The 17,246-nt window shown below is 35.6% G+C and overlaps 1 protein-coding gene across 4 annotated transcripts; it reads right to left on the bottom strand.

Moving 5' to 3' along the window:
* Positions 1–2,796: 2,796 nt before the first annotated feature.
* On the bottom strand, positions 2,797–14,338 carry senp6b (SUMO specific peptidase 6b). 4 transcript variants are annotated; one of them, XM_051132765.1, is made up of 21 exons: positions 14,268–14,338; positions 13,944–14,044; positions 13,750–13,869; positions 13,632–13,657; positions 13,448–13,531; positions 12,993–13,087; positions 12,723–12,908; positions 12,603–12,636; positions 10,570–10,731; positions 10,279–10,463; positions 9,923–9,970; positions 7,518–7,642; positions 7,320–7,436; positions 7,115–7,237; positions 6,949–7,041; positions 6,644–6,831; positions 4,154–4,179; positions 4,025–4,071; positions 3,842–3,910; positions 3,214–3,364; positions 2,797–3,138 (listed from the first exon to the last, which is right to left on the bottom strand). In XM_051132765.1, the coding sequence occupies exons 1-21, from the start codon at positions 14,295–14,297 to the stop codon at positions 3,013–3,015; spliced, it is 2,136 nt and encodes a 711-aa protein (XP_050988722.1). In that variant the 5' UTR covers positions 14,298–14,338; the 3' UTR covers positions 2,797–3,012. The 4 variants fall into 4 exon arrangements, with proteins under 4 accessions (XP_050988722.1, XP_050988720.1, XP_050988719.1 ...); XM_051132763.1 differs by having other exon boundaries at positions 4,154–4,212; XM_051132762.1 differs by having other exon boundaries at positions 4,154–4,218.
* Between the last annotated feature and the right edge of the window lie 2,908 nt (positions 14,339–17,246).

The following is a 17,246-nucleotide window of genomic DNA, read 5'->3' on the forward strand; positions in this document are numbered from 1 at the left end:
AATTTGATATCCTCAGTCTTTAATATAATACTCTAAAGTGCTCAGGGATCAGGTGGTTTATTATTGCCCGAAAGAATTCTTGCCCAGGATGAAACACAGAAATACATCAAGCATTTCAATTTGAGTTCTGGGAGGCAGACGGTCATCTGTCTCGATCATGCAGGATGCCAATCTGATCATCTGCATGAACAGACTAAAATTCTGCCCTCCAGCAGAGACAGAAGCGAGTCTGGAGAACTAATGAGTTTAGAATATGCATAAGCCACGTTCTTGGGGGAAATAGTGTATTTATTCATTTTGTATGTACTTAAGCTTGGGCCTTTAACCACAGGAATAAAACAGGCATGGGCTTCCTGTCTTTTTGCTCTGGCATTTGAGCATCAACCAGCACGGTAAAGCAACACTGCCTCAACCGATGACATGGGCTTGGGATGGAACTATTTTACTGACTCTCTGCAGACTGAGTATTTGGGGAAACCTGTTGGAAGACAGTTCAATTCCATTTAAAAATTAAAGTTGCAAGCAGTGTTGAAAGGGTCCTCGCACCTGGGCTCACCGCCACCTGGCGAGCGGTGAGCAATGTGCATTTAGAGCGGTAAATACAAGAGTAATACGTCAAAGTCATTTATATGCACCAAACTTCCTGCTGCCAGCTGGTGGTGCTATGCCTATAACTGAATATTGGCTTGTAGATGTCTTCAGGCCAGGACCTTTATCAACATATGAAGTTTGGTGCAGACTGAACATGGTATGTTTGAGTTAGTGTAAAACATGGTATATCCTGTTGCCAACAGGTGGCGCTATACTTATAACTGAAAACTGGCCTTCACACAACGTTTCCTTATATATCATAAGCTTAAGATGATCGTGTTTTCCATTGGTTTCAATGGGTCTATAATGTACTTAAGCTTGCAATGCTTTTGGGAAGCGCAGCTCAGGACTTACCATGCGGAGTTTGGGGCAGATTGGACATTGCATGTTTAAGCTAGTACAAAACAAGTAATTTCCTGTTGCCGGCGGATGGCGCTGTAATTATAACAGAATATTAGCCTTGAGATGTTTCAGGCCAGGACTCGAACATGTGAAGTCTGGGGCAGATCAGACATTGTACGGCTTACAACAACTTCTTTGAACTTTGAACACTGAACTTTGTCAGGCCACCACGGACACGCTCTTTAACGAAAACTCAAGGTCTTCGCAATTTAACATCGCAAAGGAGTTCGTTACAACATAAAACATGGCACTTCCTGTTGCCAGTAGGTGGTGCTATGACTAACTAAATATGGGCATGTAGATCTCTTCAGGACAAGGCTCTAATCAAATGTGCATATTGGTGCAGATTGGACATTGTAAGCCTGGGTTACAACAACTTCCTGTTTCATGGCGAAACATTGAACTTTGTCAGGCCACCACGGACACGCTCTTTAACGAAAACTCAAGGTCTTCGCAATTTAACATCGCAAAGGAGTTCGTTACAACATAAAACATGGCACTTCCTGTTGCCAGTAGGTGGTGCTATGACTAACTGAATATGGGCATGTAGATCTCTTCAGGACAAGGATCTAATCAAATGTGCATATTGGTGCAGATTGGACATTGTAAGCCTGAGTTACAACAACTTCCTGTTTCATGGCGAAACATCGAAGTTTGTCAGGCAGCCACGGACACGCTCTTCAACGAAAACTCAAGATCTTCACAATTTAACTTCACAAAGGGCTTTAATTACACTGATGATCTGTTTAAATATCTAGGAGGAGTTTGTTTAAATACAATGCCTAAAAATAACAAAAACAACGCAAAACTTGCAGAGAAAATTCAAAATAACAGACTTCCTGTTGGGTTCTGAAGGTTTTGGCATGTTACATGCATCTACCGAATTTTGTACATGCTCAAGGAGCACTTTGTTGAAATTTTATAGGTGGCAGTATAGAGGCATTTTGCCACACCCACTTCTGAAACCCATATCAGATGTAAATTTTCACCACTTTTGGCATGTGTGCAAAGTTTCATGAGTGTTTGAGCATGTTTAGGCCCTCAAAAACGCGATTCATTTTGGAGAAGAAGAGAGCAATTCCAACAGTGTCCTTGCACCACTGGTGCTCAGGCCCTAATTACACACTTCACACAAGGGATAGTTCACCCAAAAATGTAAATTCTGTCATTAATTACTCACCCTCATGTCATTCCAATCCCATAAGACCTTCATTCAACTTCAGAACACAAATTAGGGTATTTTTGATGAAATCCAAGAGCTTTCTGACCCTGCATAAACAATGCAACTGCCATGTTCAAGGCCCAGAAAGGTAGTAAGGACATTGTTAAAATAGTCCATGTGACATCAGTGGTTCAACCTTAATGTTACAAAGCTCCGAGAATACTTTTTGTGCGCAAAGAAAACAAAAATAACTTTATTTGACAATGGGTTTTCTTCCATGTCAATCTCTGCCACGCGTTCACGAGAGTACCAGTCAAAGACTGATGCTGTAAAGAAGTTGCTGTTATTTTTGTTTTCTTTGTAGCTTGATGTCACTGGGACAAATTTAATGATGTCCTTACTATGTTGCTGGGCATTAAATTTGTCAGTCACGTTGCTGTCTATGCAGGGTCAAAAAGCTCTAGAATTTCATCAAAAAAAAATCTTAATGTGTGTTCTGACGGCTTTGGAACAACACGAGGGTGAGTAATTAATGACAGAATTTTCTTTTTGGGGGAACTATCGCTTTAAGTGAGTCTTTTATAACAACAAATACAATAATAAAAAAAAACTGATTCTTGGATTCAGCATCTTATTGGCTATTTTATTTTGATAGATTCTATTTACAGCTATTATTTTATTGAATTTCAAAAACAAATCATCCATTACCAAAGCAAATAATATATTAATTTTAATATTATTCATTTAATGAAGCAAGCATTTTTTGTTAATTTAATTACCTTCCATGAAAAATCTTGTAGGGAGGTGTTGAGGTTGTAGTAACATTAATTGATCTATAGGAAGCGTATGACCTTAAATTATGCATTTTGCTGTCTGTGAAGTTTGAGAATGAGCCGTTTGATTTGCTTCCTCTTCCTCTTGATGGTCCTCTGTGAAAACCAGGCCTTCAGATCCATGTTGCAATGGAAAGTTTGAGGTGGGTCCTAAAACAATTAGTAAAAACAGTTTTTAAACACAAAATTCTAACTAAACTTTAAAAACAGATGCTAATCAAATACCTTGAGGAAGCTTTCCACATACTGCAGAAGGTAGATGCCACAGTCTGTAAAGTTATCCTGCTGTGGGACGTGGGGGCTCCATCCATTCATCGTTCCATTTCCAAAACTCTGTTCAGAGCCCATTTTGACCTTCCATTCCTCTTGTAAGTACCTTGGATTTATAGAAAATAGATGGCTAGAATGGCAATATTGTCTTGTGTTTATTGATCATAAATATTTTTAGTTTTTTCGTTAACTAAGTAATTTTATTGCAAATTCCACCCTTTTAAATACGTCACCCAGGTAAATTTAACTAGTCGGCTGACATGCATGAGGTTTGCTTGGTTTGGAGGCAGATTTCCATTTGTGTGTCAGCAACGAGCCCTTGGAATTGATTTAAACAAATGACTCTTTCTAGCATACAAACGTCTCCAATGAGATTTGAATGCGGTCCAGTGAAGGACTCTGCTTTCTGAGCTGCCAAACTCCCCCTTGAGGACGACAGCATTTGTCTCATAGGAAACAGTCGTTAATTGGCGACATTTGTTGCTTAATGCAGGATACAGAAGCACAAGAGAAAATGTGTGCTCGCTGTTAACGCACAGGTGCAAAAAATAATCAAGCACTTGAAACAGAAGAAGATAATTACTCTTGGAGCATCTGCACCACTGATGATCTTCCGCTGCAGGTGAGGGAGTCCATGATGAGTATGCATGGCCTACAAACAGACAGTCTATCAAATGACTCGGTACAATGGAGCATTTCATCGACTTGTTACTGCCATCTAGTGATGGGTTAAGGGAAAACATGGAAACAAAAGCACTTGACTCACTGTGTAGACACATTTTCACTGTTAAGCACAGATCTGTTCTTGACAGTCTGTAATTCAGAAATAGAAAAGGTTAATTCACTCTCTACTGATCTGTTATCGAGTTAGAAAGTGATCAACTAGCAATATTACCTGAACATCATCCTCTGCCTCATCATCTGAAAGGAAGCAGAAACTCTCATCTAAGTCGTCTATCCCTCAGTAAAAAGAAAATAAATGGGAGTTTGGAAGAAATGAATAGCTTTCTTCAGGAAGAATGCATTACATTGATTAGAACTGACAGTGAAAACCTTTATAATGCCACAAAAGATTTCTAATTCAAATTAATGTTCTTTCCAACCTTTTAAAGAATTCTGAAAAAGTATCATGGTTTCAACTAAAATATTAAGCATATATAAACAGCAACCATTTTTAACAGACAATAATAAGAAATGTTTCTTTAGCAAACTGAAAACAAAGAAAAAAAGAATTACATGTTATAATATATTTAAATAAAAAAAAAAGTCATTTTTAATTGTAATAACATTTTACAATATTACAGGTTTTACTGCATTTTTGATCAAATAAATGCAGTCATGCCGAGTATGAGATTTCAAAAAATATAAAAATGTTTTATGGTTAAAAAGGTGTTTACTGAATTTATGCATTTCAGTTTTTACACCCTCCAGAATGTTGGTCCAGTGTACGTCCATGATATGTACGTTACAGTAAATCACAAAAAAAATAAAATAAAAAGTGTCCTCAAATGCTCTGAAAACACTTTAGCTTGTATTAAGTATTTGTGGCTATACATTCGAAACAGAATTTAGTATATATGGGCCATACAGAATTGGTCCGAGTTGGAAAAAAAGCAAAACAAAAAAAAAGGGTCTTTTCCCAAAAAATTTGTATGCATGCAAATTGTATAATATCCAAGGTACACATTTCTAGTAATTGTGCAGTTAACTCTCCTATTGTATCTTCAGAAAGTTTTGGAATATTTGTCCTCTGCCCAAATTTGTCACTACTGAAACACAGTAATATATCATGTAATTAGAAGGGTTTTATTGACCTATTAAGATTTTGCTTACATCTACATTGTAAAATTAAATGAAATAGCAAAAAAAAATATTTTTTTCAGAGGTAAATCAATAACAATTACATTTTTTAACAATATTTCGAGTGTAATCTATGAGATTTGTTGTATTTTGAATCTCATTTTTCTTTGTACAAGGCAAAAAGTTGATCATACTGTTTTCAAACTTAAGGGTTCATTAGTTTGTATATACACTGAACCAAAAACTATCATGATAATTCAGTATACTTTATTTTTGGCAAAACATCTCATTTTTCAGTAGTGACTGCACATTTTCGGTAGTGACAGTGGTTGCTACTAAAGTATTACATCACATTACACAAGTTTATATATATATATATATATAAAAATGTTACAGTCACTACTGTAACATTTGGTGAAGTTTCGGTAATGACATCTCCATATATATATATCAAAGATGTCATTACCGAAACTTGACTCCATATATATATATCAAAGATGTCATTACCGAAACTTCACCAAATGTTACAGTAGTGACTGTTTTCAGTAGTGACAATTTTAGATACTTTGAAGCTAGCTTAAAGATGCTAATCAGCACATGTTTAGCTAGCACAGATCTAAACAGTGGTACACATATAACCACTGAATGTTATAGAATAACTTCCAAAATTTGTGCTTAACTGTAGAAAAAAAGGCATTCGGTAGTGATGTTCCTTAAAATTACACACAGATTTTTCATACTTTTCAACAGATTTCCCTCAAAATGATGGGCCCTATCTATTCACCACGTAACTCACATAAGAGTGACACATGAATATTTTCTGATCATAAATGTAGGGGTGTAGTTAATATCAGTTTCACCCAATAGAAACTTTTTTTTTTTTTTTTTTCATAATTTACAAAAAATATAAACTTTTTTCTTCAGTTTTAAAAATAATCAAAAAGATACTTTGAAAAACAACAATGGAAAAATAAAAAAAACATACAAAAATGATTTCTATATCATTTTCATAATTTGAAATTTAGGGGTTAGTGATTGGTACAGCCACCTCCCAGCTGAAACTACCCAATAAATGATGATTTTATATATATACTAAGGTTATTGATATTTTAAATATTATTGTGGGTTTTAATAGATAAAAGAATAATCTTAATAAATATCTAAGATATGAATAATTAAATGCTTTTTAAATGTGTTTTTTAGTTGTGGGACAGCAGTTTGGACCAATTCTGTAGAGCGGCCCATATATTCTGGTCATGACTCACAGACTTCCATTCATTTCTTTGCTTTTGCAGACTAAAAAGTTAAAACCAACAGTATGAGACATAGCTTAACTTGCATTAAAAGTGTTGCAAGTCACTGCAAAACCAGTGACCAAAAAGAACTGAATGCACAGAGTAGTTGATTAAAAATTAGAAAATGTTTTACTCTTTAGTGCTGCATCATGGAGCAGTTTGGATTTTCATATTCTCTCATTAAAAAAAAAAAAAAAAAAAAAAAGCAGCAAAATAATTAATTTAACAGATTCAGTCTTTTATCTTACACCACCACTTTGCTCTGGCACCACATCGGTTTTCTAAATTACCTATGGATTGACTCCATCTGGAGTGCTGTTTTGAGGATTCTGAAGAGTAGAAGAGGGACATGGGATTGGGTGGAGTTTGATCGCAAAGATACTCCACTGAATACCTTCGCCCATTGAGGCTAAGATCCAAACCACTGGTCTGTGAAATCTTGCCAGGAAAACAGATGACAGCCAGGTACCAGTGAGCCCTGAGGACACAGGACACATTGCACAGGAGGGGCTCTTATTAAGACATGCTTACCTAACCTACACAACGTAAAAGTCTGCAAGAACATTTTTAAAAGCAACTTTGTTAAGAGACTCACATCTGATTAATCGGGACAAATATAAAGTCCTTCTCAAAGAGGTTGACACCTCTGGTCCACGTTTTCACCCGACTGTGCCGGCGCTCTTGAATGCTGCAATACAGTGCAGTGTTAATACCCATTATGTTTACGTACTTTTTTTTTTAAGACCATATTATATACATACGATAAACCTGTAGTTTCTGGAAGCCTTCTATGATCTTTCTGAGTGAGGCGCTTGAAGAAGAAAGAGCTGAACACATGGTACTTGGAGGCATCCTCCTTTTCCTGCTGCCCGCTGACCAAATACCTGAAAAAAAACAAGATGTGTGTCATTACAGTGCCAGTGGACTCAAGAACACTGCCACTTCTACAATCCCAACATCTTTAACCTCAGATAGAAGTCTATTATCACATCGTTTAGGAATTCTCCTTCCTCAAGACAGCTGAGGTCCTCCTCTGTGATGGTTAAACCCCCTTTGGCTGGAGGAGGTGGGTACACGACCAGTCTGCAAGAGATGGTGAGAAGAGCTCTTCTAGAAAATAATATCACAATAACTGATCAGCTCAGTTTAGGCCAGCCAACTGACTTTTTGATATCCTGTCTGGGGGACGAAGGAAGCTCTATCAAATCGTCCTCATCACTGTCTGAGACACTGAGGGCTGCAATTTCACATCGATGAGGATCAGGAGAGGCCGAAAATGACACAAAGCCCTGTTAAACATTGAGAGAAAGAGCCAAACAACTGAAAAACATGTTAAAGGCATATTTATTTTGCTTTATTGTACAACTGGTGCTCAATGATTTATATTTTATTGATTCTCTGGTAATATGAAAGGAAAAGACATGGAAAGGAGAGCGATAAGACAAAGAGGAAGAGGAAAAGGATTGTAAAAGGGAAAAAGAAAAAGGGGAATTAAAAGAAAAAGGAAAGGATGAGTAAAGGGACAGGAAAAAGGAATGGAAAAGGAAATGGAAATGAGAGAAGAAAAATGAAAAGGACAGGAAAAATGGACAAGGAAAGAGAAAGCAAGAGAAAGGTAAACAAAAAGGAAGTGAAAGGACAAGAAATGGAAAAAGAAAAATAGGGAAATGGATGTAAAGAGACAAAGACAGGGAAAGCAAAGGAAATAAATTGAAAGGGAAAAGCAAGCAAGATGAGAGGAAAAAAGGAAATTGAAGTAAAGGGGCAAAGGAAGAGGAAGCAAGAGAAAAGGAAATAAAAAGGAAGTAAAAGGACAAGAAAAGGAAAAAGAAAGATGGAAATAAAAAGAACCAGAACAGGGAAAGTGAAAGGGCAGAAAAAATGAAAGTGGAAAAAAAAAGAAAAAAAAAAAAAAAAAAAAAATAGGAAAATGGATGTAAAGAGATAAAGAAGGAAGGCAAATGAAATAAAAAAGGAAAGAGGAAAGGTGTAAAAGGATAGGAAAAATACAAATGAAATGGAAATAAAGGGACAGTAAAGAAAATGGAAGTAAAGATACAGGATAGGAAAGGAACAGAACGGAAAAAAGTAAAGGGACAGGGGAAAGTAAAGCAAAAGGAAATGAAAATGAGATAGGAGGAGGAAAGGAAAGTGGAACAGAAAGGAAAAATGGACAAGGAAAGGGAAAGGAAGTAAAGGGTTAAAAGAAGGGGAAGCAGGAGAAACGGAAATAACAAGGGAATAAAGAGGAAGTGAAAAAGGAAGTAAAAGAACAAGAAACAGACAAAGAAAAATGGAAGTAAAAAGAACCAGAAAAGGAAAAGTAAAACGACAGAAAAAAGTAAAGGAAAAAAAAAAAGGAAATGGAAACTGGAAGCGAAAGGAAAGGAAAGAAAATAGGAAAAAGAGACGAAGACAGGGAAAGCAAAGGAGATTAAAAGGACAGGAAAAAAGGGGAAAGGAAAGGGAAAGGGGGGAGGGGTAAAAGGACAGGGAAAATGACAGTAAAGGAAAATGAAAATGAGACAGAAGGACAGAAAAAAGAAAAGGAAAGGAAAAATGGACAAGGAAAGGAGAGGTAAACTGAAAGGGGAAAGGGAAAGGAAAAGGGACAAAAGAAGGGGAAGCAAGAGGAAAGGAAATAAAAAGGAAGAGAAAAAGGAACAAGAATCTGAAAAATAAAAATGGAAATAAATAGAACCGGAAAAGCGAAGGTAAAAGCACAGAAAAAAAAATTCAGGAAACCAACAAGGGATAATGGTAGTGATAGAAAAGAGAACAGAAAAAGGATAGGAAAATGAATGTGAAGAGACAAAGATATGGAAAGCAAAGGGAAAAGGAAGGAAAAAGACAGGAAAAAGGAAAGGAAAGGAAAGGAAAGGAAAGGAAAGGAAAGGAAAGGAAAGGAAAGGAAAATGAGACAAAAGGAGGAATGAAAAATTAAAGGAAAGAAAAAAAAAAAAATTTACGGTTGTCACAACCACATTCTATAACTGAACTCACACTCGTTAACTTTCAGGACTCACACCCGCATTCTCGGAAAACTCACACTGTGTGAACAGAACAGGACTGCACAACTAGTTGTCCGTCACAATGCGAGAGAGACGCTCTGCTCCACAAACGCGCGTCTACCGTATGTTGCGTGTTTTTTCATGTGTGGTTTCAGTAACTTACAGTGGCGGAGAAATGAGCTGCGTGTCATCTGAAAGGTTTATATCCAGTCTCCACCGGAGCCGCTCCCATCAATTTTGTGTTCTGTGTGCAGCTCAAACGCTCCACTCGACCCCCAAATTTAAAAGCTGCTAAAAGTTGGTAAATGATGGTTTGATGGATGAACTCATGGCTCTATTCGACTGAGATGATGATAAGACTTCCCGTTTTAAATGCGGTTGTCAATCCCAAAACTTAGCGTGAACGTAGCCAAAAGAGAAAAAGAATAGGGAAATAAATGTAAAGAGACAAAGATATGGTAAGCAAAGGAAATAAAAAGGAAAGGGAAAATGAAGTAAAATGACAGGATAGAAATGGAACAGAACAGAAAAACAAAACTTTGAAAAAGTTTGAAACACCTGACTCATGACAGGAAGTTCATCTTCTTCAGGGTGAAGCGCAGCATACTAAACAGAGCAAAATAAAATGGATGTTATAGGAACTGACATCAAAAAGAAAGCAACAGTGCTATACCGAGCAAAACAACTGAAGAGCACTTGTCATTTTTAAGTTCAGATAGGTCCTAATGGTCATTTTGTCCACTTGATCACCATAATAAATAGTCATTTACATTAATTTGATCTTTGATTGGTTAATGCAAGGAAATAAGAAACCGCATGACTTTCCTCAAAAAGAAAAGAAAACACGGGTTTGGAATGTGATGATATCATGATAAAAGTAACAAACATTTTAACTACATGTCATCATGACCCACCTCCTGTTTTCGTACACACTGATGTGTCTTCAGTCTGTTACTGGCTTCTTTAAATGACAGCTTAGCTGGAAAACAGCTGATATCATTACGCTTGCCCATTTCTGTGAATATTTCCTCAAGTGTGATTTGCTCTGGGAGTGTGAGCTCATTCTCAAAGATAAGGACAACGTATTTCTCGTATTCATCTGAGGACACAACAGAAACCGTTTTAAATGATTTAACTCTCAAAGCAAGAGCATCAGTTACACTTCATCACATAGCAAATGCTGTAAATTTGCATTTGCGACTCACTCCTGCTCTGGCAGTCACACCACATTTTTGAATCATCTTCAAACATGTCAAGCAGGACCTGCAGATGAAGGCACGTCTCAGGTGTCGTCTGTAAAAACACAGCGGGCAGCTTCTGCACGTTGCACCATTCGCAACCAATCAAATCTGATGCTTCTATTCGTCCTGTAATATTTCAACAACATTAACATGTTGGAATGACTGCAGTTACTGAAAAACACAATTACAAGTTTATATCTCAAGTCTGAGAAAAAAAGAATTGCAAGACTGCAAAAAAACAAAAAATAAAAAAAAAATAAAAAAAACTTGCAAATACAAGGAAAAAAAACATCTGAATTGCAAAACAAACTCACATTTGTAAAAAGTCAGAATTTTCTCTCCAAATTCTGTCAGAATTGTGAGTTTATCTCTCGCAATTATGATTATTATTTTACACAACTGTGTTTATCTCTCGCAACTGTGAGTTTATATCACGCAATTCTGCAAGAAAAAAATTCTGAATTGTGAGTTTATATTACACAATTCTGCAAAAAAAGTCAGCACTGTGAGTTTGTATCTCAAAATTCTGACTTCATTACTTGCAACTGTGACTTTATATTACACGATTCTGTGGGGAAAAAAAAAGTCAGAACTGTGAATTTGTATCTTGCAATTCTGACTCTTTCTCGCAGTTGAGTTTATATCACGCAATTCTCCAAAATCAGACTTGTGAGTTTATATCTCGTAAGTCCGGCTATTTCTCACAATTGTGAGTTTATATCATACAATTCTGCAAAAAAAAGTCAGAATTGTGAGTTTATATCTCGCAATTCTGCAAAAAAGTCAGACTTGAGTTTATATCTCGCAATTCTGTGAAAAAAGGTCTGACTTGAGTTTATATCTCGCAATTCTGACTCAATTTCTCGCAGTTGAGTTTATATCACGCAATTCTGCAAAAAAGTCAGACTTGTGAGTTTATATCTCACAAGTCCAACTTTATTTCTCGCAGTTGAGTTTATATCACGCAATTCTGCAAAAAAGTCAGACTTGAGTTTATATCTCGCAATTCTGTGAAAAAAGGTCTGACTTGAGTTTATATCTCGCAATTCTGACTTAATTTCTCGCAACTGAGTTTATATCACGCAATTCTGTGAAAAAAAGTCTGACTTGAGTTTATATCTCGCAATTCTGACTCAATTTCTCGCAGTTGAGTTTATATCACGCAATTCTGCAAAAAAGTCAGACTTGTGAGTTTATATCTCGCAACTCTGACTTTATTTCTCGCAGAGGAGTTTATATAACAAAATTCTGTGAAAAAAGTCAGAACTGTGAGTTTATATCTAGCAATTCTGACTTTATTTCTTGCAATTGTGAGTTTATATCATACATTTCTGAGAAAAAAGTCAGAATTGTCAGTTTATATCATACAATTCTGAGAAAAAAGTCAGAACTGGGAGTTTACACCTAGCAATTCTGACTTTATTTCTCGCAATTGTGAGTTTCTTTCAAATTTCTGCAAAAAAAGTCAGAACTATGAGTTTTACACCTAGCTATTCTGACTTTGTAACTTGCAATTTTGACTTTGTTTCTCAAAATTGTGAGTTTATATCACACAATTCAGGAAAAAAGTAAGAATTGAGAGTTTATATCACACAATTCTGTGAAAAAAAAAAAAAAAAAGTCAGAACTGTGAGTTTACATCTGGCAATTCTGACTTTATTTCTCGCAATTGTGAGTTTATATCACACAATTCAGGAAAAAAAGTCAGAATTGAGAGTTTATATCATGCAGTTCTACGTAAAAAAAAAAAAAAAAAAAAAAAAAAAAAAAGTCATAACTGTGAGATAAAAAGTTGCAATAACCTTTTTCACATTTTTTATTCAGTGGTGGAAACAGGCATCTATAAGAAACAAACTCACCGACATTGTGCATTCGATTTTCAGAAAAGTTGTGTTTTGGCTAAACTATTCCTTTAAACCATATTCCAAATGGTAAATCTTGAAGAATCAGTTTTAAGTGTTTGAAAGCCTACTGTTTGGAAATGTGCACACACTCACCTTTATTTGCAATCTCGATGTAATCCACTGTAAACTGTAAATGAAACACACAGTATGTCTGAGTATATCTGGTGTTGAATTATGCATTACGAATTTAGTAAACCTGTAATTAATATTTACAGTGCACTGGGCGGTCAAAGCGTCAGATCTTCTGAAAGTCTTGGTCAGCGTTCCAACTTTAAAACATTTGATGTTGAGCGTAAGACTGTTCAGCCTCCGTTCAACACATCTATTTGGGCTTTTTGGCAACGCTGCCTTTTTGGCACTTGGATTTTTCATTCTGACATGACGGATGATGTTTCCAAACTGTGTTAGGAAAAAAATGCATCAGTTTTAAACTAAATCCAATACTTTGAGTATAGTTTACTTTTATTTATTTATTTTTTTTACCTCATCTCTCATTCGATATTTTCGCAGAATCTGTTTTTTTGGAGATGTCTGATCAGGGTTCTTAAAAGAGAATTTCTTTTGACCCATGAAAATGTCTGTTATAGAAAATAAGACAAAAGAAAAGATTTAGCCATGAAAAGCCTAACATGTAAAATTACAGTCAAAAAAAATCAAACTAATTGAAGTTGGAAAAAAAAAGGACTAAATTAAACATTAGGTTTTATGGCTCATACAGTCAACCTAAGTTGATTCAGTCCATCTTAAAATATTACTACAATATAAGTTACTCTTACATTTAATTTATATTTGTACTACAACCTGAAGGGGGATTTTTTTTTAAAATTATACTAAAAGGCATTTTGCTAGCTAAAAATAGGATAAAGTATTCATTATATGACACAAGGGATTTTTTATTGATCTGTGATAGTGCTTTTTATTAACTTTATGCAAATTACCTGTGTCAGCAAACGAAAAAACATCTTCATATTGGGTGTCCAGCTCATCTTTTGTTTCCTTTTCCTCATTACTTGACAACACATCTGTACAAATGCCAGATATGATACAGTTTGACTTACCAAAACAAACAGTTAAATGGGCGAATACATTCAATGACTTTTAGAATACACAAAACAGCCTTACCTACAGAAGGACTGTCAAGATGTTTCCTACATAGACAAAGAGTGATAGTCTCTTTATTCCATTTTCATTAGCTAATTAATGTATTTCATTACCTTAATGATTTTTAGTGCTGTCAAACCTTGTGTCACTCCTCCAAGTGGACTGCAGAGCGTAGCTGAAGCGTTTGAATGGTTGTTCAAAACATCGTTTGACAGGTTCAGCTTTGCTCTCAGACTTGACCGTTGAGGCAGATTGGTCACTAAAATAAATATATATGGAATTAATTAAATAATTTTGTTACTTTTAGGTCGTTTCGAACACACACGCACGTACGTCAGTATCGTTCTCATTCCGAGCAGGTTGAGTCCGACGGCGTTTCCCTTCAGCGGTTTGATTTTCGAAATGTTTTTTCGATCTTGACCGAATGAACGAACCTTGTCCAAAACAGAAATGACACAATTCGCAATGGCTAGAGTGAATATGAAGCTAACTTTAATAAAATAACGTAACATGTCGTTGTTGGCCCCTATAGCTTCAGTGATTCGCCAGAAAACAACGCCAACTGGCAAACAGTAACGTTAATTAAGAAGTTTTATTAGTTTTCTACCACTCACCATTTTAGCGTTAGCCCTCTGACCAACAAACTGAAAAACAAACCTCAAGCTTTACGTAACGTAACGCATCCATCAGCCGCTCTGATAGTTGACACGTGTTTTGTAGCGGTGGGAATTTTGATTCAGTGAATCGAAGCTTTGGCGGCAAGGTTATGAGAGACTCATTGAATCATTGACTTGATTCATTTCGAATCTTTTACAGCGACCATCGTATTTTATTTTCTTTTTAACAATTCGATTAAAGGGCTACAGAAAGAGAGATTAATCACTGGTTTAACAACTGGATTTTCACTTAATTTTCATTTTGTGAACTGCTGTGCATGACTTTTATAAAATACTTAAGACAAGTCAGCAGATTCTTGTTCAGACCTACAGTAAAACAGCGACTCCTTCGGGGTGTTTTCGTTTATTTTATTATTTTGTTTTGTTTTATTATTTTTTTGTTTTAAGATTTACAAATAGGCTACAATCTATGGAAGCCCGTTCGCCATTGAGTATTTTACATCTTTAAATTAAAAAATTGATTTAAAAAAAAATTATATCTCGCAATTTTTATAAGCCTTTATAACTTGCATCTGCGAGTTTATATCATGCAATTATGACTTCATTTTTCAGAATTGCGAGTTTATGCCTCACATGTCTGACTTTAATACGCAATTGCGAGTTTATATTTTACAATTAGAGGAAAAAGTCAGAATTGCGAGTTTATATTACGCAATTCTGAGACCAAAAAAAAAGTCAGAATTGCGAGATGTAAATTTGTAATTGCGATAAAAAAAAAAATACGAATTGTGAGATTAAAATCACAATTATCTTTTTTATTATTTATTCAGTGGCGGAATAGGGCTTCCATAACAATCAGAGGGTACATTAGGTTAAACTAGAAAAAATATAAGAACAAGGTTTAAAATAAATGAAACATTAAAATGTTTACAAATATTAACACATTCGTGACCCTGGATACCATTAGGGTACATTTTCTGAAAGTGAGATTTATACATAATCTGAAAGCTAAATAAATAGGTTTTCAGTTGAGGTGTGGTTTGTTAGGATAATTAACAAATTACAAAATTTCTTCATATGATCTTTTTGGCATAAAAGAAAAACCGATCATTTTGACCCATAGAATTTATTGTTGGCTATTGCTACAAATACACACGTGCTACTTACGACTGGTTTTGTGGTCCGGGTCACATTTCACAACTTTTTATTTATTTATAGTATTTATTTATTTATTTACATTCTTAATACTGTATATAGACATTGTTGAAATTCTGACTTAAAACCAAAAACAGTAGTGTGTTTCCCCAATATTTACAGTTATCCACCTTTTTTTCCTGGTAAGATCAAGCTTGGTCATTTGTAAATTCTATCCCTGATAGCACATGTACATCTCAAAGATGTCTATTTGACGTCTGCATTGACATCTGCAAGATGTATTTTTAGAGCGTTTGCTCATCTGCAATACGTCTATAGGACGTTTCCTATCAGATGTCAAATAGACTTCTATTAGATGTCTTTAAGATTGTATGTAAAACTGACGTCTTACAGACGTCTGTCAGATGTTTGTACACAGAAGATGCTTTCCAGTTCAAGTGATCTTTAACAGACATCTTGCAGATGTACATGTGCTATCTGGGTATGATTTAGAATGCATGTAAAACTGACATCTTACAGACGTCTGTAAGGTGTTTGTACACAGCTGATGCTTTCGAGAACCAGATAGCACATGTACGTCTACAAGATGTCTGTTATAGATCACTTGATCTGGAAAGAATCTGCTGTGTATGTACAAACATCTGATAGACGTCTGTAAGATGTCAGTTTTACATACTCTATATTCTAAATCATAAACAACTTAAAGACTTCTAATAAGCGTTTATGTGACATCTGATAGTAAACGTCCAATAGACGTATTGCAGATGAGCAAACACTCTAAAAAAAACACATCTAGCAGATGTAAATGCAGACGTCAAATAGACGTCTCTGTGATTTATGTGTGCTATCAGGGGATCAAGTGATCTTTAACAGACATCTTGGAGATGTCCATGTGCTCATCCGCGTCCAGCTATTTTTAGCTTGTTTTGCTGCTTGATATTGCATATTGGTTTTAACGTATTATCTTAATTACGAACACACTGGTTTGTAGTGCAAACAGGTTTACAGTTTACTGCACGTTCCCCGATAACACACATACATCTCGGAGATGTCTATTTAATGTCTGCATTTACATCTGCAAGATGTATTTTTTAGAGCATTTGCTCATCTGTAATTTCTTTAAGAAGTTTCCAATCAGATGTCAAATAGACGTCTATTAGATGTCTTTAAGATGTTTATAATTTAGAATGTATGTAAAACTGACATCTTACAGATGTTTGTACACAACAGATGTTTAGCCCACACTGGACTCCCATTGTCTACTTTTCAGTGATGCCAGAGTATGGAAGCGGACATGAATCATTCATTAACTTTAACGTTGCTTTCAAAACATGGATTCGGTTCCTCACTGAAGAATCACTATTTAGGACAGCCATACAGGTTTGTTCACATCAGACAGGTGTCAACCATATGTTTTGGGGAGCGTTTATCACCTGTGAGGTCAGTGACCTCTGGAGTTTCTAGTTTTGCACAGCTATTCTGCTTTCATGTGCGTGACCTCCTGGTTCCTCCGATCAGGTTTTTAGGTTGTTTGACTGTAGAATTGAAGGCAACAGGTGGTAAGTGCCATTGCAGGTCAATGGTCTGTTGTACTCTTGCTTTGTACTGTATTATTGCTGATCAGCAGTTTCTTGGTTTTCCACCAACAGATGTCCTAAAGTTTGAGGGCATCTCCCTAGAGCTCTCTAAAATCAAATGGTAATATTAGAAAAATTGTAGGTTGAATCTCAAGAAGAAATGCCCATGTATTTTTCATAGACTGATTACATGGACACATTATTCAAATGAAATTATGAGCATTTTTGAATGCCACAACATTATACTAACCCTTTAATATGCAGTTTTATGCAATGCATGGACAAAA

This window comes from Labeo rohita, chromosome 17, assembly GCF_022985175.1.
Source record: "Labeo rohita strain BAU-BD-2019 chromosome 17, IGBB_LRoh.1.0, whole genome shotgun sequence".
Lineage (NCBI taxonomy): Eukaryota > Metazoa > Chordata > Actinopteri > Cypriniformes > Cyprinidae > Labeo > Labeo rohita.